Source organism: Anopheles gambiae, chromosome 2, assembly GCF_943734735.2.
Source record: "Anopheles gambiae chromosome 2, idAnoGambNW_F1_1, whole genome shotgun sequence".
In the NCBI taxonomy this organism is placed as follows: Eukaryota; Metazoa; Arthropoda; class Insecta; order Diptera; family Culicidae; genus Anopheles; species Anopheles gambiae.
In genome coordinates, this window is record NC_064601.1 from 582,425 (window position 1) to 608,779 (window position 26,355).

Here is a 26,355-nt window from a genome sequence, read left to right on the forward strand (position 1 = left end):
TTGGCTTCCGTCCTAGCTCTGTTAGTGAAGAGGGTTATGGCATCTGATAATCTTAGTTTGTTTTGTATTGTTTGAATTGTGGTACCCATTCTTGCTAGCCTATCTGCAATTTCATTCCCCGGGATACCCACATGGCTGGGGATCCATTGAATATGGCATTGTGTTCTTTCACAATTGTGCAAGATTTTGCTGATTAGTTCGTCAATATGCATTTCTTGCTGCGCTGCCAGCAGTATGTAGCATGCTGCTAGACTGTCTGTATATAAGGTACAATTTTTTATGTTTTCTTTGCTGGCGGTTTCTAAAGCAAGGTCTATGGAATATAGTTCAGTTGTGCAAATGGAAGTCGGATGGTAGAGTCCCTCTGATAATTTGATTTCTTTGTTGGTCATCTTTATGTAAACTCCGATGCCACATTTATCATCTATTATGCTTCCATCAGTGTATATTTTTACTCCTGGTTGACTGTTTATGATTTCTAAGCTTTTTTGTCTTAGAACAGTTATGTTGTAGTTGTTTTTGCTTTTGTCTATATCAGGGATGGAGGTGTTGATATTGGTGAGGAAGTGACTATTTTTGGAGTGATTGAACTCATGTCGGGCTATGTTATCGTATATACTTTTGTTGGCTATATATGTTTGTTCTTGAGCTGATAATTTACGAGGGGGTGTGTTTCTATGGATGTTGAGGTATTGGGGATTAAAAAGTGAATGGGCTATTGCTTTTGCGAGTTGTTTTTCTACTAGTAATGAACTTCTTATATTGAACGGTATTTCTGCTGAAATTGCGAGGAGTGTGTTGATGGGAGTGGTTTTACAGCAGCCTGTTACTTTACGTAAGGTTTGGTTTAGTATGGGATTAAGGGAATTTAACACGTTCTTGTTGGCATTTTTGCTGAGAGATATCCCGTACTCTAAAGTGCCTCTCACTAGAGATTGGTGAAGTTGTATGGTTTTACCAGGGTTTATATTGTTTTTATTGTTGCAGACTATTTGAATGAAATTTATTTTCTTCTTCGCTTTCGTTATTTGATTTTTTATGTGGGAGTGGAATTTCAATTTGTCATCTATTTCTATTCCCAGAAAGCGGTGTGATTTGACCCTCTCGATCGGGACTCCGTTCATTTTCATTTTAATGTAATTATTCTCTTTCGTGAACGTCATTACTTTGGTTTTTTCTATGTTGATATTTAGTTTTAGTGTTGCAAGCATGTTAGCTAGTTGGTTCAGGGACCGTTGTAGTTTGGTTTTTAGTTGTTGTAGGGAAATTCCGTTTTCTATCAATGCAAAATCGTCTGCATACTGTATTAGCTTGATTTTATTTGCATTTAAAGCATGGCAGTCGCTGGTGTATAGGTTGAATAATAACGGAGATAACACATCACCTTGTGGGAGACCGTTGGATATCCTTCTTCTAATTGTTTGGCCATCTGAATCTATTTCAACCCATCGGTTGGTCAAGAAGTTTTTTACCCATCTGATATCTTCGGGAGATATCATATTTCTTGTCATAGTTTCAGCTAAAATATTTACATCTACACTGTTATACGCATTTTGTACATCAATAAAAATGACGGCAGTGTGTTTGTTATTCCGGTTATTTTTTTTTAAATTATTAGTCAGAAAATCGACTGCTGATGTTGTTGCTCGATTTTTCCGGAAGCCAAATGATGTTGAAGGTAGAAGTTGGTATTTTTCCGTTATGAGCTGAATATTTTCTAGTATAGCTGTATTTGTGACCTTTGTTATGGTTGGCAACAAGGCAATTGGTCTATAATTTGCCACATTGTTAGCATCTTTTCCTGGCTTATTGATAGCAACAATTTTGATTCTTCTTAGCTTTTTATCTATTTTTCCCGTTTTGTACATAGTGTTAATGTCTTTTATAATTGCATGTGTGTTATCTCTGTTCAGTAGCTTTAGTATGTTGTAACTTATTTTGTCTACACCAGGGGAAGAGTTTCGTTTAGATCTTATGATTCTATCCCATTTCTGCTCGTCTAAGATATTTACATCACTTATGAATCTTGGAGAAGGGGATCTTATTTTATTATCGTTGCTATTGAAGTTTATTTTTAAAAATTCTTTGGCTTTTTCGGTGTCTTTGGCAATTATGTTTGATTTTGGTGGCTTTCCCTGAATGGTCCCCATTAGCCTCCAGAGTTTTTCAGATGATGTTTGAGAGTCCACCTCTTTTATTTTTTTTTCGATGCTGCTTGCTTTACCTCTTTTCATTAGGAATCGAAATTTTGCCAGCTTTCTCTTATATTCTATGTGATTATCTATAGTTTGATTGTTATTGTAAAGTTTCCTAGCTTCATTTTTATTGGTCCATGCCTCCCGAACCTCGTCTGTCCACCATGATTTGGGGATGAACGTGGATTTGGACATGTTGTTCTTGATAATTTTGTTGATGTCAGTAGTTATAGTGTCGATGCTGGTGTTTTGTTTAAATGGTAAAACTCTTACTAGACTATCTATTTTTTTGTTATTATAAATTACTCTTTGGTTTGGGGGAGATGGAGTCTCATCTAGCGAGGATATTATTACCCGATGACCACTGTTACCTACATGCATGTCGGTAACCTTTCTCTGTGTAACCGTTGAAAGCTGTCTCGATGTTATTGTGAGATCAATGGCCGAATTTCGTTTATTGGGGTCCGGGTTAATGAAGGTGTATTCCTTATTATGTATAATTTTCATGTTAGATTTTATGATTGTGTCTAGAAGTGACTTTCCTTTGCCATTTGAGTAATGATTTCCCCATTCTGTGCTGTGTGCATTAAAGTCGCCTACTATAATTGTTCGGTTGCTTTTTTTTAGTCTAGAAAAAATTCTATTACATAGCGAATTGAACTGCTGAGCAGGTGTATTCGGTTTCACGTATATCGAAGCGATGACTAAACCCGAACGTTTGATTTTTATTGCCGCAACTTGTATGTATGGGTTAGGAGCGATGATGTCAATTTGTTCGTAGTTGAGTGTGTTGCGAATAAGCACTAGGCTTCCACCATATCCGTCCTCTCTGTTTTGAGCAATGGCGTGAAATTGAGGTATCTTTATTGAGTTGTATGTGTTGGTGTTCAACCACGTTTCTTGTAGGCATGCTACATCTATTTTTTCTTTGAGGAGTAATTCTCTTATCTCGTCTTTATTATTCTTCCATCCTTGTATATTGGCTTGTAATATATTGAAAGCCTTTCATTATATTGGTAGATGTAGAGGATTTGAATTTTTTATTTTTATTTGGTACATGAATCTTTTCTAGTTGAAAATTTCGAATTTTTCGTTGTCTGAATTTGGTTCGTGCATGTATGTGTCTGTTATTTTGGAGTCAGTTGTTTTTGTGCATTTGTTGGTTGTAGGAGTATTGTTAATCTCTTGAACGTAAATGGAGTCCTTTGACCCGATAGAGGTATCGGATAGGGCATCCAGATCGTAAATGATTTCTGTATCTTTCGTGATATTTGTATTTATATTGTTCTGTGGAGTGGTGAGGGTGTTATTGATGTGTACTTTTTCTGTTGGTAGGTTATTTATTTCTGTGTTTGTGTTTTGGTTGTTTTCTGTAGTATTGGTATCGCTGTTTCTGCTAGTGGATGGTTTTGGTGATGGAGCATTTGTCTTTGCTTTGGTCTTCTGAGCGTATGAGTGTTCGGTTGTGTAATTTTTTGGGATGGTAGGGCATTGACGTCTCCGTATGCGTTTGGCTTCTCCATACGTAATTCTGTTCTCTGTCTTTATTTTATTTATTTCTACTTCGTCCAAGAAAACAGGACAGTTTTTGTCCAGCGTGTTGTGGGCCTCCCCGCATGACACGCATTTTGTTTCTTTGCAAGAGGTTTCGTGTACCGGTAAACTGCAGTTAGCACATGTTTTCTCATTCTTGCACCATTTTTTTGTGTGTCCTAATTTCATGCAAGTAATGCACCTCATTGGCCGAGGGATGTACAGTTCAACCTTGACTGGGTACAGTCCAAAGTCGACCATGCGAGGTATTTTGCCTGAGTTGAATGTGATGATTGCCGTACGTGTGTTTTTCAATTCGTTATCAACTTTCCTTTTGAGGATATTGACCTCTACGACACGTTGTTCGCTCAGTCCCTCCATGATTTCAGCCTCCGTCATGAATTCTATGTCAGGGCATCGGATTACTCCTTTGCTTGTATTGAGGGTTGGATGTTCTTTTGTTAGCACATTTACCTCGCCTCGACCGTCCGTTAGTTTTTTTAGATCTTTTAGTTTGTTTGCCTGTTTCTTGTTGGCTACTTTAATTAGTAACTTTCCCTCTCTCAGCCGAGATACTTTAAGGGCTTTAGTGCCAATTGCATTTTCTATTTTCTTTGATACCAAAAATGGGTTCACTTTGTTCAAATCTCTGTTTGAATTAATTGCTTCCATTACTAAAAAGACCTCTTCTTCCGAAGACTCGTTCCCAATAGCTAGTCTTTTAATATTTTTTCCCATTTTTCTTTTGGGCTCAATTTGCCCCTCCAAAAGCTCGTAATAATTCCCGAGGGGAATGCCCCCTCCCGGGTCCTGGACCCCCATGTCTCCTACCTTGTGACCACCTCTTGTGGTTTTTGTCGCTTTTCCCTTATGTGATTTTTTTTTTTTTTTTATAACAGCTCCAAACCTGAGGTGAACAACACTTTTTTTTTTTTGCTTGCGCACACTTGTTTTAACCGTCACTTTAATTTGAACCCGTCTATACTCTTCAGCTGCCAACTGTCGAATGGAAGTCGACATTAGGCCGCCGCACTGTCGGACAATGACGTTTGGGGAAGTGTCAAGCCCGAACCGACATGTTTCGGCAATTTTTCCAACATTTCATAACAAACCCGGGCCGTGTAGTGAAAATGCTGTCCAGAAACTTTCGACCAAATCTGTGGCTTCTGGGCCGCCATGGCCACCGTGCTCTTGCATCCCGGCCGCTTCCGAGCAAGGAGCACGAATACACAAACTCCCCAGAATATCCACCCATTCAAGATTTAAGCTTCCCGGCCAAAAAGAAACGCGAACGTGAATCATGGCACCAGAAGATTGCCAAACTAAGCTCGGTGGAGGAGAAGCTGTTCGAAATCAACATGCCCAAGTACTACGGATACAAGATGAACATGCTGACTGATGAAAAGTTCCCATACAACATTAAACCTTTCATGCAGTACGCTACGAGAACGTGCTTCCAGACTGGGCTCCCGCAGTACTACGATCCACTGAAGGAGGAAGCGGCAAAAATTCTTGAATCGATACAGACCGAGCTGGAGGACACGATCGCTTTGGAACTCTCGAACTACAGGTAATCATGAGCCAACCGATCGATCTGCTTGCTAATTGCTAATTGCACTTTTCCTCCCATTGTTTCAGTCATGTTAAGCGCGACGAAACTGTGTCTCCGGTGGAAAAGGAAGAAACAGTGGTACGATCGCTGCTCGTACAGCTCAACCGAACTATAACGAATGCACTTGCGCCCAAGTTCAATCATTTGAATGAGATTGAAACCGATGTCGATCCTCGACATGAAGCATTCTGGTTCCTTGGTGGCATTTATCCCCCGAATCTGGTGCGCAAGATAAAGGAAGGAGTGGAATGGCAGAAGCAGTATGCCAATGACCCGTATGATCGTAACATCCAATACGTTGGCAAGCCATACATGGCCCTGAGGCACAAGCTGCTGCTGGAGCCTTTGCTCCCGAAGGATTTGGAATCGTTTGATGTAAAGCAAGATGGCGCCGAAATACCGGACTACCGATACGATCCACTGGCATTGGGGTACATCGCCGACTTCCGTCATGCCACAACTGTGCCAGGATTTTGGCCTGGAGAGCAGCACGAGTTTGGTTTGTTGTCTTTTCAACGGCGAAGCCACGCACTGAATCGCCACAAGTATTGTGCGGTTGATGATTTGAGCGAAGCTATCGATGCGCAAGGAATTTTGTCCAGTTTCGCGTGGTTGTTGGGTCAGGCTTGCTACCAAGGGTTCTCAGTGTTCAACGATGTAACGTATCCGCTAACTACTCAGACGGTAATAACCGATGGCAAATACTGGTCGTTCTATGCCTATCAGCTCAACACGACTCTTCTCCACTCGGATCAAGTTGACGCTAACAGTCGGTACAACCTGTGCTGGGGAACGGATGCGATGCAACTGTACGAGTCGATCGATGAGAATGGCAAAATTAATGGGCTCAACAAAGAAGTGCTTCAACAAATAATAATGTTCTACATTAATCAACCGAAGGAACGTGCCGTGAATCTGAAGCCATACCTCTGCCCAACGGAGACGCGCGTTGCAGACATTGAGGATGAAAACCGACGGGTGTTTATGGAACGAGCGTACAAGCACATGGCATCAAATCGTCCCCGACACCGGCTAGTGCCGGAGGTATATCAATGGGAAAAGATATACAAGATCGATAATAAGACTCGTCCCATGGAGCCAAAACGCAGACCATTTGAGTTGGGTGAAAATATGTACAATCGACGCATGGACGAGCACGCACTTAAATACATTCCCCGTGCTGTGCGACCAGGTGGACCGAAGAGCAGGCCCAAGTTCGAAGCTACATACTACCCTAACGTACGAAGACAGTAGCAGCGTCGAATTTGTAGCAGCGCATTATTGAATAAACATCTTTAACACTACTAAACAGTGATTTCGAAAAAAAAACGTTCAATTGTATTTTCCTTAGCAAAATGTTTATTGAAGTTTAATAATACGTTACTAACAGATCAGCACAAGAAAGAAAAAAATATTGTGTAGTAGGTAAAAGGATAAACACCGTTCGATTTAAATTAAAAACACCATATCATCATGAACCATGATGTTGTTGCTTTCGGTCATCTGATTCACGGCTGCCGTTATTTCACCGGGAGTAAACGCTTCATCGCCGCTGTTTTCATTGATGTGTGTCGTCAGTCGGGCAAGCGAGACCGATTGATCATGGAAATGTTTAAATGCCATAAACACGCCCTGACGGAACAGTTTGAGGCGCGCTTCGCTGATCGCAACAACACTACTTTCGGCTGCCTCCTCCGTGTCCATGGCGGCGCTCTCGGCCACTCTCGGGCTGGTAATGGTAGTTCGGCGAGTGAGATCGCCCCGATCCGGAGGGGACGTTAGCAGTTCCTCGTGATCGGAATCATCGTGGTGTTCGACACGGGTTCGCTTGGAACGGCGCGTGCCTTGTGATGCTGCAGTCTCTTCCTGTACTGCTGCTTCTTCCTCGTCGTCCTCCATCTCATCCTGCGAATCATCGTTCTCTGTGCGACGGCGCTTTTTCTTCTCCTTCTCCAACACCTTCTTGAAGTAAGCGAACTGTATCAGTTCGATCGCTGCTTGAGCATCCTGCTCGGCAACCGAGCGGGACATGCGCGCTTTGGCGTGGGCCGTCGATAGACGAATCAACGTTTCCAACGTACGCGCTGTTACCGGTTGCGTGCGGGCAACGTCCGAATCCATCAAATCTTGCGACCGTAAACGGGAGTACTCATTCGAAATCATCTCACACGCTGTTTCAGTCAATTTCGGCTTCAGACATTTGGCAATGTGTATGTACTTGCGCATGAACTCCATCGAGAGGATCTGGTCGGTGCGCTTGCGAGACGCCCCATGCAGCAGTGGATCGTATTTTTCATACATCGGAGTTTCTTTGTCTTCCAGCGTGTCGGGATTGATGGTGGACAACATATCCACGGCGCTGACGCCCATGGGAAGCACATCGCCGTCCTGCTCCTTCGGGTTCCGATAGCGATGCATACGGACCACATGGTCGGAAATCATACGATCGTGATCACTGTCGATTACATCCAACATTACAAACAGCAGATCGAACCGAGAAAGCAGCGAATCCTGCAGCCCAATGTTTTCCATCGGTGTTTTGTATTGGTCGTACTGCAATGAGAAAGGGAAAGATTACTCAGCAAAGCCCTCGATTGAATGCGTTTTGCTGCATGTGCTACTTACTCGTCCGTAGACGGGATTCGCTGCAGCAAGCACGGAGCAACGAGCGTTCAGCGACGCATGTATACCGGCCTTCGAAATGGTTACACGGCCTTGCTCCATCACCTCGTGGATAGCGGTTCGGTCGATGTCACTCATCTTGTCGAACTCGTCGATACACACCACGCCACGATCGGCTAAAACCATGGCACCGGCCTCGAGACGACGCTCGCCCGTCTCCTGATCGGTGGTAACGGCTGCAGTCAAACCGACACCGCTCGATCCGCGACCGGTCGTTGTGATTGCACGCGGTGCTGTATTCAGTACGTAGCGCAGAAGCTGCGACTTTGCGACACTCGGATCTCCGATCAGCAGCACATTCACGTCACCACGCAGACGCGTTCCGTTGGCCAGATTCTTCTCGATTCCTCCCAACAGCAGGCATAGGATTGCCTTCTTCACGTACTCGTGGCCGTGTATCGATGGGGCTAAGCTTTTCGCGAGCAGATCGAAAATGTCATTGTTCTTGGCCAGCTTCTTGCACATATTGATCTCCTCACGAGTGACGCTCAGTGTGCTTTCCTTATTTAGCTGCGAAATGTTATTCGCGATCAGGATCGTGCGGAACGTGCCCGTTGTGTATCCACCCTGCTTTCCGGGCAGACAACGGTAGTTACCCACGATCTGTACACGATCGCCCGGTTTGCACCGATCAACTAGATCATCGTCGCACACAACGTCCACCGAACGGGGCAGCTGACCCGCGGGGGCTTTCTCTGGCATTTCCTGAATGCTAAGCGTTTGATGGTCTTTGTACACCGACAGGCCAAACTCCGTCTCCAGCAGGTTGCCATCGTCATCCTTAGTCGGGTAGACGGCACTGGACGGCACGGCTTCAAACGAAGTGAGATCCGTGTACCGACGTTCCATCACCTTCTTCGTCGCCGGACAATAGTGCACACTCTTGACCACTTTGGGTCGGATAAGCGATACCTTCGTCACGATACCCTCGACGCACACGAGATTACCCAGAAAGCGCGATGTCAACGAGCGTGGAGTTACATGCTTGTTGCCAAAGCTTCCCTCGAACGCTACGTGAAAGTCTTCCTGCGTCTTTGCGTAGCTCATATCGATGGTTGAAACATAATCTTTCAACGCTCGCGAAAACGCCAGCTGCTCATCAAATGCGCTGTTCAGCAGAGCCAACGCACGGCCTGGATTCTTCCGCCGGATGTCGTTAATATTTACAACCAACCGTTTACTCTTATCGTTGATCATTTTTCGTACGTGGGCCGTGTATGTACCCTGGTCTTCCTACAGATAATCAACGAAAAGATCGTCTAGTTAGTACCTACTCTCGGGGGCTTTCGCTCATTTCCTCAGCAATTCGACCCGTAAACTTACCTCGTCATCAAGGAAGTTGAGATATTCGTTTTGAATAGAGGCAAGTCGTTGATCGTCCTCTGCCATTTTTGCGTTTTACGTTTGCGTATTGGAAACAAACAACAATCGAAGGCAAAACGGTTGCGCGTTAGTTTTTCACCCACTTAATTCACGGAGCACAGCGAAGTAAAACGTACAAGCACACAGACCGACTGGCGTGGGCAACAATTATCAACATAGAAATGCGCGCGAAATGTCGACAATGACAGCCAACATAAAACGATCAAAACGATCAAATCGAACTGCTACACTAGCGCCACCCTGACGGTGTCGAAAAAGGGCAACTAGCGATGACAGCCGTACGACAAGGGAAAAAATCACAAAACCAATCACCGTGGTCGCTACCAAGTCCTACTGCGAAACCCACGTAGAGTTGCCCAATAATTTGATTACACTACTGCTCCTCGATAGAACGACCGTCGTTTTATCAATGTGAATTGAATTCATCAACCATGTCTTACAACGTAGAAGAAATGAGTTGGTCAGGTAGGTGTAGGCAAGGGGGCGTTTTGGTTCCACCACCACCCCAGGCGCGGTGACACCGAACATTGAAAGGGAATAGATTCTACGATAATTATGGTCAATCTTTTCCTTCAGATGCCAGGAACTTGCTGCGAAAGTGGCGCGATGATAATGAAAGAAAGAGCGACGATGTAATGCAACTGTGGGATAATGTTCTGTCCAGCAAGCAGAGTAAACTGGGCAATGAACGTCACCTGGTGCTAGAGCAGGTGATAATCGCTGCCCTGGACTGTAACCGCATCGAGACTGCGGAACACTGCGTTAGTATCCTATCTGCCGAGTTTCCCGGCAGTCTTCGCATACAAAAATACCGGTCGATGCTGTTGGAAGCATTGGAGCGATACGATGATGCGCTGGACGAGCTCGAGCAAATCATACGGAAGGATGAGACGAACGCAGCGCCGCGTAAGCGCAAAGTGGCTATCCTGAAAACGCAAGGCCGCACCGCAGAAGCTATCAAAGAGCTGTGCGATTACATGAAAATCTTCATGTCGGACCAGGAGGGCTGGCACGAGTTGTGCAATCTGTATCTAGCAGAGGGCGAGTATGCGAAGGCAGCATTCTGCATGGAGGAGTTGCTGCTGCACAATCCGCATAGTCACCTGATTCACCAGCGATTGGCTGACATACGGTACACGATGGTAAGCAACGCTGTGCGGAATCAATTGCACGAACAATAGTGTTAACAATCATTTCGGCTTCCTTCCAGGGTGGTCTCGACAACATCGAGATGGCTAAAACTCACTACTGCAAAGCGGTAAAGTTGAACGTTAACAACCTACGGGCTCTGTATGGCTTGTTTTTGGTAAGCGTACCGTACAATGTACAAGAAAGCTGCAGCTGGAATTCTGATCGATTTCGTACTTTTCCTTTGCAGTGCTGCGGACACATTTCCAACTCCAAGCTTGTAATAGGTAAACGGAAGGAGGCGCAGAAGCTGGCCCAATGGGCAATGGGGCAGATTCAAGCGCGAACGCAGCCAACGGCTAAGGATACCAAAGGTGCAATAAAAGCTGGCAAAAGCAAAGCCGCAGGATGTGAGGACGAGCTGCAAGCGCTCGAGCAAGCATTTGGAGGATTGGACGTTGGGAAAGTGGCCAATTGACCATCTTTTTTACGTCAATTAGTCTTTTAAATGCACTTTTACAGAAAAATAATCGCTGTACGTTTTTCCCAATTATTTCATACTCTTTGGTCGGTTTCTATCGTTAACTGTTTTTTATTGCGAGTTCATGCTGTGGCAAGGAGGCACTTTCTCCCTTGCCCTTGTAACGATTAGTTTCAGTGCAGTTAGACGGCATAGGAATTAGCAGATACTTTTCCAAAGTGTTTATTTAATTAACATTCAAACATTAATGATCATGTGCAGTAGACCCTTCTTCGCAGTGCAACAATGTAGACTCATTGTTTTGTTGATTTCTGGTGGTGGTAATAACACAGAAAAGGAAACTGTACGAAGCGCTGCTGAATAAATGATGTTTCATTGGTAATTCGTGTGTTTCGATGCTTTAAAGCGGTCACTCTGTAGCTCTGGTAATGTCCAACGTTTTACTATCGAACTGTATCAAAATTACAACGTACGTGCTGATATAGCCAATTACCTGGAACCGGAAACAAATGGCATTTAATACCGGCCCACGTGGCTCCACACCTGTTCCATGCATATCGTCTTACCGTAGCATATACAGGCCAATTAATTGTGTAATACCAAGGACGTATTGTTAGCGAATAATGTTCCAGTTGCTGCGATAAAATGAATAACTAAAGGAGGTACTCTCTTTAAGTGCTGCTTAATTTAAATGCTCATAAACACACACACACCTGATTTTGTACCATAAACTCGTCAGCATGCCGAAGATGGTGATGAACCAGTTTTGTTAATTGGTTTGAACCCTGTCGAATCCAGGCTCCAAACAACACTTTCGGTATCTGAAAGCAACTGTTGTACAGGCTCCAGCATATCGTTAGCCAGGCAAAGTTTGTTTCGATCTCGCCCATAACGACGGCCGCTCGGTAGTAGGAAAAAATGCAGAAGATCAGCAAAATAGTGAACGCGGACAGGCTAATAGTCACCTGTACGCAGAATATAGCACTCACATGCCCAACAATAGAAGAAAGGTCGGCGTGCAAATTGGTAACGCCTGCTAGCAGCTGACTGGACCGTTTGACCATTTCTATCCTTCTGCTGGGTGCCATCGAACGCATGCCACCGTCCAGCAGGGAATGGAGCAATTGCATACGGCAACGTATACAAAGCTCACAAACTATAAACCACACCGTAAACACGGAGTACGGAATATTGGTAATATTTATGAACACTATCATGAGACCGGTGCCCACGTGCTCAAACACCACGGATCCAAAGACTTTAATTGTGACTGAGAAAATAAGCGTTGTGATTGCAAACGTAATGCTCCATCCTGCTGTCCAATAGACAATTTCATCGCATTTCATTCGAAAGTCTAGCATTTGGATCGTGTGATCAAACTGTTGCAGCGTGTCAGAGATGGCACCAATTCGGTGACGCTGGGAAAGCATGTGCGATAGCTTCACGACACTTCCGGTGGTAGCAATGATCAGGATCGCCGGTACTCCGTTGTCCAGGAAAAAGGAACCAGTGTGCATACGCGAAGGAACGTACAGCAACGTTATTGCGAAGACGGTCAGTTCCAGAAGCAGGAAAAACAGAAACAGAAACACCAATCGCACTGTCGGCTGTTTTGGGCAGCATAGATGTTCCCATTTCCTGAACTGAACCCACCAATCGGCGGATGACGTGGGAAGGAAAAAGCTTTTAACTGACTGTAACGCGTTCATCGATATACTGCAACCTCAAACGGACGGAATAGGATTTGAATTTGACTACAAAACAGTTTGAATACGTACCCTGATGACTATCCCAGCGTCAAAATGGAAACTAATTTTGTGAATGTTTCATGAGAATCACCCGCACTAGATCATCATCATTTATCAACAGCTACTACAGTGACAGGTATCGATATCGTTTATTACTTAGACGTGTTGTTGGTAGCTACATCGACACACGATGCTAATTAACGGCATCCCGTCGCTGCTCGTGCGCATTGCACATTCTAACAATTTGTTGATCTGAATTCTCCACCTTCCCCAAGAAGGCTGACAAAAGTTCTAAAAACATGACTTACTTCGATCTGGCAGCCAGTGCACCGAGATCGGCAATGCACTTGTTCAGGTTTTCCTTCTCCTGGTCGGGCGTGATCGACTTCACCACATTGCTCACGATCCAATCGACCATATGCTTCTGCGAGATACGACGGTCGACGTTTTGGCGCTCGACCTGATAATCCAGGCGCTTCTTCACCTCGCGGTACGCGTTCATGGCACGTTCGCGATAGGCAGCTTCCAGCTGAAGCGCCACGTTCTCCTTCTTGGCCTGCATCAGCATCGTCTGGCCTTCAGCACGCCACTGTTCCTTCTTCTCGTCCTCGATGGCCTGTGTCAGCTGCTGGATGTTGTTTTCCCGGCTTTCCTTCCACTCGTCTTCGATTTTCTGTGCAAATCATTCCAATCAAATCAGCATATTAACTTATACTGGGGTGAAAAAACATGGCTCCAGGCAAAACATTATCACACTTACGTCGACTTCCTTGTCCAGGTAAGCGGCCAGCGAAGGTCCGAACTTCTTGACGGCGAACACGACCATGACGGCCAGCGACAAACCATTGTAGTATTCGTGTTCCATGACGTAGATCTCCTTCGAGCACAGATAGGTCATTAGACCGGCACCAAATACGTACGGACCGGTAACACCAGTCTTGTTGTAGAAGAAGGTAAACCATTCCTCGGGCAGGAAGCCGAGGCGAACCTTTCCGCCATGCTCCGCCCGCTTCGGACGATCAGCCTGAGTGGCAGCTCCGCGAGCCAAGACTAGTGCTGTTGGCTTCTTGGCAGCTGAAATGTAGCATAAACACACCAAACAAACAAATCAACTGAATGCTGCATCCAGCCCGTTCCGCCGTGAAAGCATTTGCACCAAATTCTAATCAGATCCGTTTGCCGCTGTTGCACAATCGTTCCACCTGAACCGGGAGCAGATTTCCTATTTTGCGATCGAGACCGCAAATTTGACACAAGCTGATTACATAAACCCGCTGCTTTGGGCAGTCTTCTCAGTGCACGATTACTTTTTCCATAGGATATCGATGTTGCATATGATAAACGGATGAGTACTATTATCATGCTTACCTGACAAAAGCACCGCTCTGGACAGCATTTTCGTTTGCTTCGGCTGGAAATTTTCGTTTGCTGAAACGGAGGACCTGCTTTCTGCACTTCAGTCGCACCGAGGAAAAGATGTCGGTCGTCTACAAGAATTTTGACGTTTAGCTTTTCTGAGCTGTCAAAGGGTACTTCAAAGAGCTTATCGTTTCGCGCTAGGCGGCTTCACACAGCCATCGTGAACAAAAAAAGGCATTGTATTATCTTTCCTTAGTAATATTGTGGATGTACCATCACTAAAATGATTCAAGACGCATAACAAAGTATTGTGCACATTCTCTTCGGCAATAAACCAACGCCCTTTTGCCGGTAAACGTGTAGCGCTCTGTTGCTTTCCAACGCTGCACCATAAACTTAACGAGTTCCATCAACTTTGACTTTGACAAACGGAGGCGAAAATCATAACCAAAACAGATTTTCCCACATCAAAAGATAGAACTCTACATCTTGCGAATAGGTGTGCTTGCAATCGAAACACAATAATGAATTACCTCAGCAAGAGCAATGCTGCGGCAAGAAGTATTTGGTTTTTGAAATCATTATGTACAGGTGAGCTACCCAACACTTTCACACCAAACAATGCAAACGAACGCCTAGCAACGATACATGTTTTTCTCTTCTTGCAGAGGGTACGCCGGCAACTGCAACGAGGTGTTATTCAACCAAGCTGGCTCCAGCATCAGCATCTGCACAGAAAGCATCCTCCGCCAGTGGCAATGCCCCGACCGAACGCAAATCTATAATCCCGCCCAACTATAGATATGTGTATCAGGAGTTTCTGCCGGATCCAAAAGTCGAATGGCGTAACTCGGTGCGCGAGAAACTCGAGCGCAAGGATATGTTGGACAGACGCGCCAACATCGACATTCCGGAGTTTTACGTAGGATCCGTGGTTGCCGTCACTTCGTCAGACCCGCATGCGGAAAACAAAACGGCGCGTTTCGTAGGTATCTGCATCCTGAGGGAGAAATGTGGTTTACGGGCGAGGTTCATTTTGCGCAACGTTATCGATCATCAGGGTATAGAGATTAGTTACGATCTCTACGATCCTACGTTGCAAAAGATCGAGGTGCTACGGCTAGAGAAGCGATTGGATGACAATTTGCTCTATTTGCGCGATGCACTGGACGAATACAGCACGTTTGACGTAAACATGGAACCGGAAATCTTACCCGAAGGGTCTCCGGTGCCCGTAAATGATGTGAAAGTGGTGCTCAAACCAAGGCCATGGTATGCTCGCTGGGAAAGACACAACCTGCAGGGGGTGGCCAACATAGAAGAGCACACAAATGAACGAAGACGGCGAAAGGCGGAAGCAGTTGCAACGCCGTGGGAGAAGTACGACCTCATGAAAGAGTATCGTCGCTCTATACCGGAAGAGGAACAGAAAGAGATTTTCACCGAAATCTATTCGCAGCTCCATTCGCTAGAGCTAGCAAGGAAAAAGATGAAACGGAAGCGCACGTTTGTGAAACCTACCAAGCTTGCATAATTTCTCGTTCATTTAGCTTGCATGTGCGTGCACTGGCAGTTGGAGAAATGTAGAGTATAGCCATAGAGAATAAAACACAACGGATGATTGATTACGAAATGAATATTGTTCTTATTTTATCATACCTTAGCCTTTGCATGTTCGTAAGTGTTTGTAATTATGTGGCATCTAATGTTTCCTACGATTCCTAAGTAAAATCAACACCCTCGAATGCACTTGATGCTCTACACCTTCATCCAGAATTTCAAGCGGCTTGGCTGTTTTGCGTTTCGATTGTACACTTATGTACAAACAGTCGACCGTAATATGTTCTAACTGTAATAGAGTCTCTGTTTAAAAACTAGATGGACTTCACGCTTGCTTACACACAAGGAATAACTCAAGAAAAATAGACGTGTTCAACAAACTCTTCGCTATTACGTACCTAATATGTGCTGGCCAATCTTATCTGGTGCAAGAAGGCAACGGCACACAACAAAACGATAACCCTACATTACTGAAATGACAAACTTCGTGTGAGCTGTGCTTGCCGTTTACCGTGAATAGCACCCGTGCTTGGCACAGATTCATACGCATCGCATCATAAACTAGTAACCTCCTTATTAGCCCTTTCACAGTACTGTCTCGCCATTTGTCACATCATTTGTTCTTATTTCTGTACAGTTTATGGTTTAAACGTGCTGGAAAAATTATTATTGTTTTCAAAGAAATAATTTTAGACATTAAATGAAGATTAAAAAGTAAGCATCTATGCTAGTTTTGCAGCAGAAATAAAGTAGTCCTCTATCGCGAGACAACCGGAAAGAACATGCATAAAAAAACGGTTTAATTGCATCGACTGGTATATTTTACATACCAACACATGTGCTAATATGTTTTCAAGACACCTTCGTTCCAAACAAATATAGCGCAGTGAAAAACAGAAAACAAAAACGGACGATGCAAAATCTGCCCGAGTCTCACTCGGGTAAAACAACAGTGTACGAAAGCACTTTGCGCGCCCGAGTAAGACATGGGCAAAACTGTGAAGGGATTAATGTCTTTCACGAACATTGTAATAGCAATTGTAGTCAGGAGGTGGTGGAGGAAATATGCTTGTGTTGCTAGGAACAATGTTAACCAATGTTCTGTTGATCACTAGTGATCTATCATAAGTTCCGGAAGTATCTGGAGACAATGAACCATGTACACAGCTGGATGTTAAATTCAAAGAATTTAAATATCGACCAGTAACACCCTCAGCATCAGTTCCATCTGAAAGGGATTGCTGCGTCTGCTGCTGCTGCTGCTTTATCGTGCAGCCTTCGTTTCATTAGCTGGTGAGCAAAGCAATGTTGATTTCTTTCACCATCTTTACTCTATGCAGCATTTTTGTGAGCGCCTCTTTACTTAGCGGTTGCGTAGAGTACCACACCGGAGAGTCTGGAACGCAGGATCGTTCCGGTTGCAGATAGAATACGTCATTGCGTGTTTTTACGCTCTCAGGGCTGCAACAGAGACAAGCATATACACAATTTCATTTCATTTATAAAACTCGCTCGTTGGCTGAATTTGGTTCTTACCATTTAGATAGATAAAATTCATAAAGTTTCACTGGACACCTCAGCGGATTTTCTTCATTTTCTTGCTGTTCATAGACCTTTTTCTTTCGCGTATTGTTTGCTACATATAAAAAGAACAATTGACAATAATCAGGAAAAATGACAGCGTAAACACTATTTTCACTTTCACTTACCGAGCGACGACTGCGGCGGATAAAAGCGAAGCAAAACGTTCCTTGTCGCCGTCGATTTCGTCCCTTGTTGAGGTGTCCTTTTCCAGTGCTTCATGATATGCGAAAAGCTAAGTTCCATGTGTTCTTCCACGGACTAAAGTGATACACAATTCATATTATGTTATAAACAATGGAAAAATACGTATTTAAACAGCACGCTGATACTTACGACCAAATTGAAATGCTTCGTATTGAAAAACATTAGCGTGCTAAGCAATACATGCGGCGAATGTGCTCCAAGCTGTTTGCATTCCCATAAATGCTCTTCCTCCACGCGCGTTACAATAAACTCTGCAAACGATGATGTCAATTGATCAGAATTTAGTGCTACAACATGGTAATCATTCGTACAATAGAGTACTTACGAGAGTCGTTATAAAGCATGGAGAATTTTTTGGCAACCTCATCCAAACAATCGGTGAACCGCTCATAGTATGGATCGGTGAAAATGTTTTCAACCCTTCTGTTCTGGAACAAATATTGTTGAATTCCTGCAACGATCCAATCAACAATGGCGCATTTGTGAGACCACTGACATTTTTGAAACAGCAAAATTTGTAAACTTACCAAGCACGAGATAGTAAATCGTATCCGGAGCGTACTCGGTGCCGTTCGGTTTCCTCACTTCATTTACGAACAAGCATAGCGAGTAATTAAGTTCGTCTGCGGTCAGCTGCAGGATGTCCGATTTGAACGGTTTCCGACGGATAGAGCTTTTCTCCAGGTCGGCATTCTTTGTCACTACCCATTGCTTCCAGGCGTTTACTCCGAACGTGTACTTGAGACACATGTTGGCGTCGGGTTTCTCTACCGGCTCTACCACCCGATTCACCGGTTCGGGCGATGGTTCATTCAGCTGTTCTCGCTTGATGCGCTTAGATGTAGGGGTTAAGCTTAACTGTTGCGTGTTGTTATTTACCACAGTGCCGGCGCGCTGTGATACATTCGAGCCGCGCTTGCGACCGCGCTGCACAACAGGCGTGGCGACCTGTCTTTGCTGTTCCAGCAATAGTAGCTGTTGCTGTTGGTGGTGATGCTGTTGTAAATCTTCATACCCGTGGTGCTGTTGCTGCTGCTGAGTGATCGTATTGGCCTGCATAGCCGACTCCAAGTCGACCTGAGATTCCGAAAAATCGTTCGAAGCCATCTTCAGAGCCATCTGCACAAGATCCTCACTAAATGAAGTGTTATGCTCCATGCCATCGCTAGCAACTACCGCTTCCGTTGTTGTATACTGATCATCACCGACAACGCCACCGTCGTCGGAGTCGGAATCACTATCGTCTTTCTTCTTATCTCCCGCCACCATTTCGGCCATCATGAGCAGTTCCGCTTCATAAGGATCGGTGGGCATTTTGTCTTGAATCTTCTTGATCTCCTTCATAATGCCATTAGCCGAGTTTCGAGTTGTCGGTACAAACACCGGCACAGGTATTGGCAGCGGAATCGGAACTGGAACAGGCGTCGGCATAGAGTACATGAACATCGGTACAGGCACATAAATCGGCACCGGTATCGGGATCACGAGCTTACGCTGCAGCCAGTCATCTGTTTGACAACCAACGTTACACTGAATCGGTCGACAGGAAACGCTCTTGGTCAGCTGTATTGGCTTACACATGGTGGAAGCATTCGCCACTTGCGTTGGAGTTGGCGGGATCGTTACGATCTGGGTGTGCGTTTCGACTTTCGTTACCGTCACCGTGGTCGGTGCGGGCGGAGGAGCAGCTACTGTAGGTTCAGGATCAGAAGCTGGCAAAGAATCCGTTTCGGGCGGTGGCGTGAAAGTGGATGTTTGTGCTGATGTAGTGACGGAGGCATTTTTACTGCTTGAACCTACAGTTGGTGAAGCTGATGACAAGGATATTTCCGTTCGTGCATTGATATTGGGCAGAATACTGCTGAGCGCCACCCTTCCCGAAGGAGGAATATTCGTGAGTGGCTCTAGAGCTACGCGCAGCTCTGGCCAATTTTTTTGATTCAAATTCATCTGACCACCTTTTGAACGTGTGCCTCGATTATTCATAGCGCCAGCCAGCGAGTGCACTGAGGTGATTACGGGAAGGTTTGATCCGGCGGAACCAACATTGCCATTTTTGCCGCTATTCGTCGAGCTCGCTTGCGTTGCTGCAGATTTCGGTGGACGTCCTCTGGGCCGCGGTGTAGGGGTCGTAATGTTTGGCGTTGATGTGGTATCGGCTGTAGTTCGGGCACTGGTTAGAGCCATTTTTGTTGCACTGACTTGAGCTGCAGTGTTGGAGTGTGAAATCGTTGCCGTAGTTGTCGCTCTAGGAATTCTCTTCGGAATTCCCATGGGAACAGGAATTGAAGGATCGATGGGTTGCGATTTGTTAAACTGGCTCTGGAATTTCATGAGACATTGGTACGTGCAAAATATACGCAAACTCGAATCAGTCATATTTAGCTCGTATTGAGCCGTTCTGACTAGGCGACAGTGATCGCACGGGGTCAGCTTCACGCTTGTGGACACCTCGCAGAGGGTTAAACAGTGCAGCGAACAATGTCGTTCCATCGTAGAGGGGCGTAAGATCATGTCAAAAGTATACTTTTTCACCTTACACCAATTGCAGGGCACTATCTCGCGATTTGTTGAAATATACAGATTCAAACACATCTTAGTACAGAACGCCAACGGATCCAGATGAGACGCTTCACCCTGTCTGTAGATGGTGTAGGCTGCGGACGACTTTCGTTCAAAGAAATCCTTGCACATTGCGCACTCATCGGGGTTAACGTTGTTCACAAATTTAAAAGCAGAGAAGCACGGTGTGCTGCAGAAGTAGTGCTCCCGCCCTTCCAGGTGGACGATAACCTTAGTCATCTTTTCGTGATTGCATACAGCGCACACGTGGCGCTTGTGTTTCAGGGTCGGATTCAAGCAAGCCTGGTACATCTTGTGGCAAAGGGTGCTGCAGAAATCCTTCAATACACCTGGTTCGCCGGCACGAGCCACCCGAAACTCATAGCCCTTGTTGTGCTTGGTAATGCTTTGCTGACAGTACGAGCAGGATTTGAGAACCTTTTTATACTCTTCCAAACATCTTGCGCTGCAGAACTGGCAAATGCTGAATCCAAACCGTACGCAAAACTTGCCCATACTATTCACAGACACTACCTGTCGGCACTGGACGCAGTGTGATCCGTTCGATGTTTGGTAGGCCCCGAGACATTTCTCATCACAAAATTCCATCGTTTCCCATTGCAACCACCTGCTCGAAAGAATCTGTAGCGTCTTGTGGCATTCGTGACAGGTACGCAGGAACGATGCCTCGCGCTCAATACGGGCTGCTTCGGCTTCTTCTTCTGTGCGAGCAGTAAATTTCACCACTTCAGACGAAGCATTCGCACCGCTTCCAGCACTGCCGCTACCAATAGCGCTTTCTTTGACGAGATTGCGTACCCGTACCGACCGGCGACGATGCAATCGGAATAGGTCCGGATGTTCCGTCATCAAGAGGTTAACACAATCGCTGCAAACGTGCATCTCGTCCTCGTCCTGTTTGAATCCAAACTGACATGGTTTCGTGTCACCACACTGTACGCAACGTTTGTCTTCCTCCTGTGCCAGCGATTTTTCCTCGATGTTGTACCGTTTCCGCATCAAACTGTACTTCTCACTATTGATCGCCGTCAAATGTTCGACGCATTTCAGATCACAAAGGTAAGTGTACGTAGCATCGTCCAGCTTGTAGCGGTACTTGCACAATTGCTGCTCGCCACAGCGGGCACACGTTTCCTGACGTTCCAGAATGGGCACAATTGTCACCCGACGCTGTATCAGCTCAAACTTACCCGGCTGATCCGTGCGAAGACGCTGAACACAATCGAACGAACAAATGTACTTCTGGGCAGTTTCCTCACTCGCTGCATCGCATGTCAGCATGTACAGACAGGGCGTCGGATCCTTTTTGCACTGCATACATGTCTCCGATTCCAATATTGTTGCAAGCTCTCGAATTTGATTGTCTCTAGTGGGAAGTTCTTCTGTTGAGGTAGAAGTTAGATCTACCTCCATCTCCTCCGCCTGCTCCACCGTCGCAGGCTGAGGATCCTGCCCTTCTGCAGCTTCCCGTTCTGCCGGTGGAGTAAACCCGTCAGGTCCTTCTTCCACTTCACCTTCGTGCTCTGCACCCCTCGCTGCAGAACCTTCTGCTCGGACTGCAGCCTCTGCCTCGGCCTCGTCACGTTCAGCTGCCAAGGACTGCTGCTCTGCGGCAGCCTCCTCTTGCTCCATGGCACGTTGATTATCTTCATCGGATATCGCCCTCTCGTCGTCAGGCAATAAACAAATGTTTTCATTCTCACCTCCTCTTTCTTCCTCTACGATCGCGTTCGATTCATCTTCCACCGTTTGCTCCTCTCCCACTCCAGTTGTATCTTTTGCCGATTCGTCAACCGTGTTTTCTTCTGCAATACTTGTCGCTGCACTCTGCAGTGTCTCATTCGCACCATGCTCGTCATCGTTTTCACCTTCATCGTTGCCCTTATCCGCCGTATCATTGTCACCACCTTCAGGGTGTTCATCTGGTAGTTCTTGTTTATCAACTCCTTGCATCTCTGTTGCCGTTTCATTTTGGTTATCCTTATCACCATGGCTGATGTCATCAGTTGATGCATGCCGAAGCTGATCGAACGGATCTTCCGCTGTAGAAGGATCAATTGAACGATCTCCTTCGGGCATATCGTCGCCCCTCGTGTGATCACTTTCATCCACATTCGTAACTTCTATGTCCTGCAAATGAGACGATGTGTTGCTTACATCGTCTAGCGGTTTCACTACTTGCTGCTGATGTTCATGCTCTTCATCCACTTTCATTGGATCGTCGACGGAAGTAGTGTTAGCAGCTACTGGTTTTTTCGATTCCGATTCTTCAGTCGGATTCTGATCCTGATCCCCTGGCTGATCGGTTTCCATTTCTTCCACAGCGCTGTCATATTTTTCACTTTCACCATCATCTTTATCGTCTGGTTTGCTGCTTACTGGACGCTCCGCTACCGCCGAAGCTTCCTCGTGCAAAGGCTCCTTTGCTTCAGCAGGAACGTCTTCTTTCCCAGCATCATTTACGTCCATTCTTTCGCTTACTGCTTCGCTCATGACCGGCTCGCTCTGAGCTGCACTAGGTTCTGCATTTGAACCGTCTGATGCCAATTCTTCAATATTCGGGTTTTCGTTCGTCTCTTGTGCTGTCGGCTGCTCATGCTCTTCCGCTTCTTTGCCCGCCACTTCCTTAGAGTCCGCTGTGGCATTTTCTTTTTCATCACTCATCACATCGTCGGGGGATTTTTCCTCGTTTTCGGTATCGTCCTTGGCATCCCCAGTTGCAGAATTTGGGTTGGAGTCATTTTCTTCTCGATGTTCTTCTTCCATCTCTTCGTGTTCAGAACTGGTCCACTTCTTGTCCTGAACACAGGTTACTTTCTGGCTAGCGATATCAGCACGATCCCCGAACTAGCCTGCAATCGTAGCATTTAGTTAGCACTTAATGTATGCGTGAATAAATATAATAATTTGTAAGAAATGTCCGACAAGTTCTAACAAAAGTGAAAAAAAATAATAGGTGTAGTGAAAAGCACATAATCATTAGGAAAATTCAAAGGAAAAGGGCCAGTATGAATATCACAGAGATGCCAACAGTTTTGGAGAGTGGAGGAAAGAGACAGTCTCCTTTTTGCGTTTGCACATTACGCTGCTCCCACTATAAACTCCCGCCTTTTACGATGCTTAGCACCACGGGATTTTTTTAAACGAAAGCTGTCGCAAACTTTCTTTAGTCGATTCCACTTCAAAATTTAGTTAGAAAGGGTTTACGGACCGTCGAATTTGGCCGCAAGTTTTCAGCTAACATTCATTGATACTTATGTTAAAACAACAAAAAAAAACCACAGCGTGGTGTGCATGTGTTGGGGTGTTAAAATTTGTCACCTATTTTCACTGCAATATCGGTTTATCTTTCGGCCGGTTAATATCACACCGTATTGGGATAGATTCACACAAAGGACTGTGTTATCATTCTACACTGTTGGAGCAAAATATTCTGCAAAATTTATACTTTTTCACAAGACGCAAGCCGCCGTCAAAAACAAGCGCGCACCATTTTGTTTTCGCTCTCTCGCTCTTGCAAGCTTCGCTTTGGCACCGTAAAATTGATGCTTCGGCTTGACGCGCGCCAAGAAAAACGTAATCATGTTGTCACTCAACTATATTTTACACAAAGTCGCAACTCATATAATTAATTATTCTCTTTTTGCACTTACTATGCTCTGGTACCGCAGGAAGTAAAGAAACTCTAGCACACAAATTTATCAAGCCCCAGCACGATATTTTTCTCTTGAATCCAAGCTTTCTGCTACACCACTGGCTATAGCCGAATGAGTTGAAGACGTGCAAGAAAATTGGACTGTGGCAGTTTTTAACAATCAAATCAGCGTGATGTGAAGCGTCAGCATTTTATATTCAGGGAACTATTCTCGAATTCATTCAGCATAATAGAGTTTTTAAATTTTAATAATTCATTGTTGCTTTCGATGCAGGAAAAATAACAATTAATTAGCATGATATCAAAATAATAAAATAACGCGAAACACATGCCGTGGCGGGTTTCCCATTGTGCGAAATAGGTGACCAGTGCTGCCAGATATGTTTTTTTTATAGATCTTGTGCAGGCTGTCCCCGAGATACGCCATGAATGCAGATCGAGAAAAATCTGTGTACAGTCTGTTCCCGCGATACGCAGTATATGCGTTTCCGTGGAATCCGCAATAATCTAATTCTATGTTTTTCGGCTAAAATACAAGTACTCGGTATTTTTGATTATATTTATTGCTTGTATTCACTTTATCATTTATTGTATACGCTTCGTGCAGAATATTCTGAAATTTCTGGCTGTGATCCTTCAAATTTAGAAAACCGCGTATTTGCGTAAGTTGAGCATTGCGTAACTCGGGAACATACTGTATCACCGAATCCGAATATAACATTTACCGCGTATCTCGGGGACGATCTGTATATATTTACGCTGCTGCTGATGGGTGATGCTAGGCGCAGGATAAATATTAACCTATTACACCGTTCGTGTCATATTTAAAAAAAAAAATAGGTAGAAAACAAATACCACTAAATTAAACAAAGCTCTCTTGAATTTCAGCTCTGTAACGTGCTGGCGGCGGACCAATTCTGAAAAAAAGTGGAAAGATGCCTCGTCGTTCTTACTCACGTTCCCCGTCACGATCCAAAAAATCAAGCCATAGCGCCAAAACTTCCAGACGCCGATCGAGATCAAAGTCACGGGACTATGATAAGTATCGTAGAAGGGACAGCGACAAAAGCAGACGCCGGGAACGGTCAAAAAGCCGATCCGTAGCATCCTCATCAGCATATCATCGAGACAAAAAGGCTTCGTATCGTGATAGATCAAGAGATAGAAGTTATAGAGACAGAACGCGCAAGAGATCCGCTTCCCGGAACAAGTATCGCGAACGGAAATCTCCTGATCGAGCTCGGTACCGCCGATCGTCCAGCAGCTCCAGCTCTTCATCGACATCTAGCTCCAGCAGTAGCAGCAGCAGTAGCAGCAGTAGCAAAAGTCGCAGCGATAGCGTGTCAAAATCATCTCGTAGCCCTAAAAATCCTTCGCCTCCCGTACAAGTCAACAAAGAAAGTTTGGAAAAAACCTACACTTTTAAGTCACTATCGGACGCGTGCGATGATCCATTGAACAAAGCTACGAAACTAGACGAACTGAATGCCGACGAGTTTGTCCCACAAAGCTTTGTATCCAGTAGAAAGGCAGTGGCCCCTGGGCCTGCAGCAAGCAGCATCGTGATAAACCTGGAGGAACAAACGATAAAAGTGCCCACGAATGAAAGCACGGTACCAGCTGAAGATCCCTTGTTTCACAGTACGGTGGGTAAAATGTTTCATAAATCACTAAAATGCGTATAACAATTTTACAATTATTTTCAATATTTTTCAGTTTTTTGGAAGCGACGACAGTGAGCGAATGGCTCGATGGGTTAAAAAACTCTACCTTATGCGCCAAACAATAACCTAAGTGAAATGAGAAACATGATTTTTGAAACTACCTAATAAATAGTATTTTATTCACTAATTGCACATGCACCAAAGCATTTAAAATATGTCCGATCCAGTTTTTCTTGCTTTAATCCATGCTTCTTCAGCTGACTGCATTTCTTCGGCCGACGGTTCCATCGGGCTTCCATCGTCGTTCAACTTTCCGGACTTCCAATCATCTATGATCTTTTGGGCATACACCGAATTGAACAGGTCCTGGCTGGTAAATTCCGACTGCACAACATCAGGCGCTTTGTACGAGACATATGGCTTGAATTTACATCCTTCCATGTTGGGGACAATCAGCTCCGGAATCTTTTCCGCTATTTCAACAAAGTTGCCGTCGATGGTTACGCCTGTATCACGCACACCTCGCTTGTCGATTGGCATATCCGGGTAAAGGTCCGGATTGGCAGCACGTTGTTGTTTGAAGATGCGCGTTCCCCGTTTGTTGTACAGCAAAAATTTTCGAAAATTCTTCTTCCCCGACAAGGATGCCGTGGTAGAGATGCCTCGTTTGATGATATGGAACATTTTGTAAAAGGAAAAATCGCCGGTGTGTGATCGTGCACAAATGGACAGAGGTATGATGTGCTTGGAACGGTGCAAAAAGGAAAACATACATCTGACAGCATCGGAAGCTTGACAGCTTCCAGCATAGAAAAGCAGGGTCTGGCAACACGGTCAAAGTAACGCGAGCGGTGTTGGTGCGTTGTTTGCATAGCTGAAAACTAAACTACATTTTAACGTGGACGAAAATAATTATAGCACTCGCTGTATAGAAAAAACTGTTTCGGAATGTAATACTCGCCATCTAGGAGCATAGCGGCTTAT

At 45.0% G+C, this 26,355-nt stretch overlaps 9 protein-coding genes across 11 annotated transcripts; 4 read left to right on the forward strand and 5 right to left on the reverse strand.

Annotated features, from left to right (window-relative positions):
- Positions 1 to 4,754: 4,754 nt before the first annotated feature.
- Positions 4,755 to 6,818, forward strand: LOC1282032 (large ribosomal subunit protein mL65). Its single transcript, XM_322027.6, has 2 exons — positions 4,755 to 5,298; positions 5,367 to 6,818. The coding sequence occupies exons 1-2, from the start codon at positions 4,805 to 4,807 to the stop codon at positions 6,592 to 6,594; spliced, it is 1,722 nt and encodes a 573-aa protein (XP_322027.5). The 5' UTR covers positions 4,755 to 4,804; the 3' UTR covers positions 6,595 to 6,818.
- LOC1282031 (DNA replication licensing factor Mcm3) lies at positions 6,677 to 9,613 on the reverse strand. The gene is made up of 3 exons (XM_322026.5): positions 9,346 to 9,613; positions 7,966 to 9,255; positions 6,677 to 7,893 (listed from the first exon to the last, which is right to left on the reverse strand). The coding sequence occupies exons 1-3, from the start codon at positions 9,409 to 9,411 to the stop codon at positions 6,790 to 6,792; spliced, it is 2,460 nt and encodes an 819-aa protein (XP_322026.3). The 5' UTR covers positions 9,412 to 9,613; the 3' UTR covers positions 6,677 to 6,789.
- A 5-nt stretch (positions 9,614 to 9,618) lies between these two features.
- LOC1282030 (ER membrane protein complex subunit 2) lies at positions 9,619 to 11,396 on the forward strand. The gene is made up of 4 exons (XM_322025.6): positions 9,619 to 9,870; positions 9,982 to 10,547; positions 10,616 to 10,711; positions 10,784 to 11,396. Exons 1-4 carry the CDS (start codon positions 9,837 to 9,839, stop codon positions 11,009 to 11,011), a joined length of 924 nt encoding a protein of 307 aa, XP_322025.5. The 5' UTR covers positions 9,619 to 9,836; the 3' UTR covers positions 11,012 to 11,396.
- On the reverse strand, positions 11,213 to 12,735 carry LOC5667468 (uncharacterized). 2 transcript variants are annotated; one of them, XM_061643388.1, is made up of 3 exons: positions 11,728 to 12,735; positions 11,581 to 11,667; positions 11,213 to 11,507 (listed from the first exon to the last, which is right to left on the reverse strand). In XM_061643388.1, exons 1-3 carry the CDS (start codon positions 12,721 to 12,723, stop codon positions 11,424 to 11,426), a joined length of 1,167 nt encoding a protein of 388 aa, XP_061499372.1. In that variant the 5' UTR covers positions 12,724 to 12,735; the 3' UTR covers positions 11,213 to 11,423. The 2 variants fall into 2 exon arrangements, with proteins under 2 accessions (XP_061499372.1, XP_061499371.1); XM_061643387.1 differs by having other exon boundaries at positions 11,213 to 11,667.
- Positions 12,736 to 12,887: 152 nt separating this feature from the next.
- Positions 12,888 to 14,360, reverse strand: LOC1282029 (ATP synthase subunit b, mitochondrial). The gene is made up of 3 exons (XM_322024.6): positions 14,131 to 14,360; positions 13,523 to 13,836; positions 12,888 to 13,435 (listed from the first exon to the last, which is right to left on the reverse strand). Exons 1-3 carry the CDS (start codon positions 14,156 to 14,158, stop codon positions 13,067 to 13,069), a joined length of 711 nt encoding a protein of 236 aa, XP_322024.5. The 5' UTR covers positions 14,159 to 14,360; the 3' UTR covers positions 12,888 to 13,066.
- Positions 14,361 to 14,572: 212 nt separating this feature from the next.
- On the forward strand, positions 14,573 to 15,754 carry LOC1282028 (large ribosomal subunit protein bL19m). Its single transcript, XM_322023.6, has 2 exons — positions 14,573 to 14,712; positions 14,790 to 15,754. The coding sequence occupies exons 1-2, from the start codon at positions 14,646 to 14,648 to the stop codon at positions 15,653 to 15,655; spliced, it is 933 nt and encodes a 310-aa protein (XP_322023.3). The 5' UTR covers positions 14,573 to 14,645; the 3' UTR covers positions 15,656 to 15,754.
- Positions 15,740 to 23,852, reverse strand: LOC1282027 (zinc finger MYM-type protein 4). 2 transcript variants are annotated; one of them, XM_061643382.1, is made up of 7 exons: positions 23,706 to 23,852; positions 17,997 to 22,904; positions 17,795 to 17,920; positions 17,599 to 17,720; positions 17,391 to 17,523; positions 17,218 to 17,317; positions 15,740 to 17,142 (listed from the first exon to the last, which is right to left on the reverse strand). In XM_061643382.1, the coding sequence occupies exons 2-7, from the start codon at positions 22,816 to 22,818 to the stop codon at positions 16,968 to 16,970; spliced, it is 5,478 nt and encodes a 1,825-aa protein (XP_061499366.1). In that variant the 5' UTR covers positions 22,819 to 22,904; positions 23,706 to 23,852; the 3' UTR covers positions 15,740 to 16,967. The 2 variants fall into 2 exon arrangements, with proteins under 2 accessions (XP_061499366.1, XP_061499367.1); XM_061643383.1 differs by lacking the exon at positions 23,706 to 23,852 and adding an exon at positions 23,374 to 23,577.
- A 508-nt stretch (positions 23,853 to 24,360) lies between these two features.
- On the forward strand, positions 24,361 to 25,558 carry LOC133391237 (serine/threonine-protein kinase fray2-like). The gene is made up of 3 exons (XM_061643390.1): positions 24,361 to 24,518; positions 24,596 to 25,353; positions 25,424 to 25,558. Exons 2-3 carry the CDS (start codon positions 24,643 to 24,645, stop codon positions 25,499 to 25,501), a joined length of 789 nt encoding a protein of 262 aa, XP_061499374.1. The 5' UTR covers positions 24,361 to 24,518; positions 24,596 to 24,642; the 3' UTR covers positions 25,502 to 25,558.
- LOC11175579 (large ribosomal subunit protein mL41) lies at positions 25,520 to 26,142 on the reverse strand. Its single transcript, XM_003435706.2, has one exon. It carries the CDS (start codon positions 26,140 to 26,142, stop codon positions 25,579 to 25,581), a length of 564 nt encoding a protein of 187 aa, XP_003435754.2. The 3' UTR covers positions 25,520 to 25,578.
- Between the last annotated feature and the right edge of the window lie 213 nt (positions 26,143 to 26,355).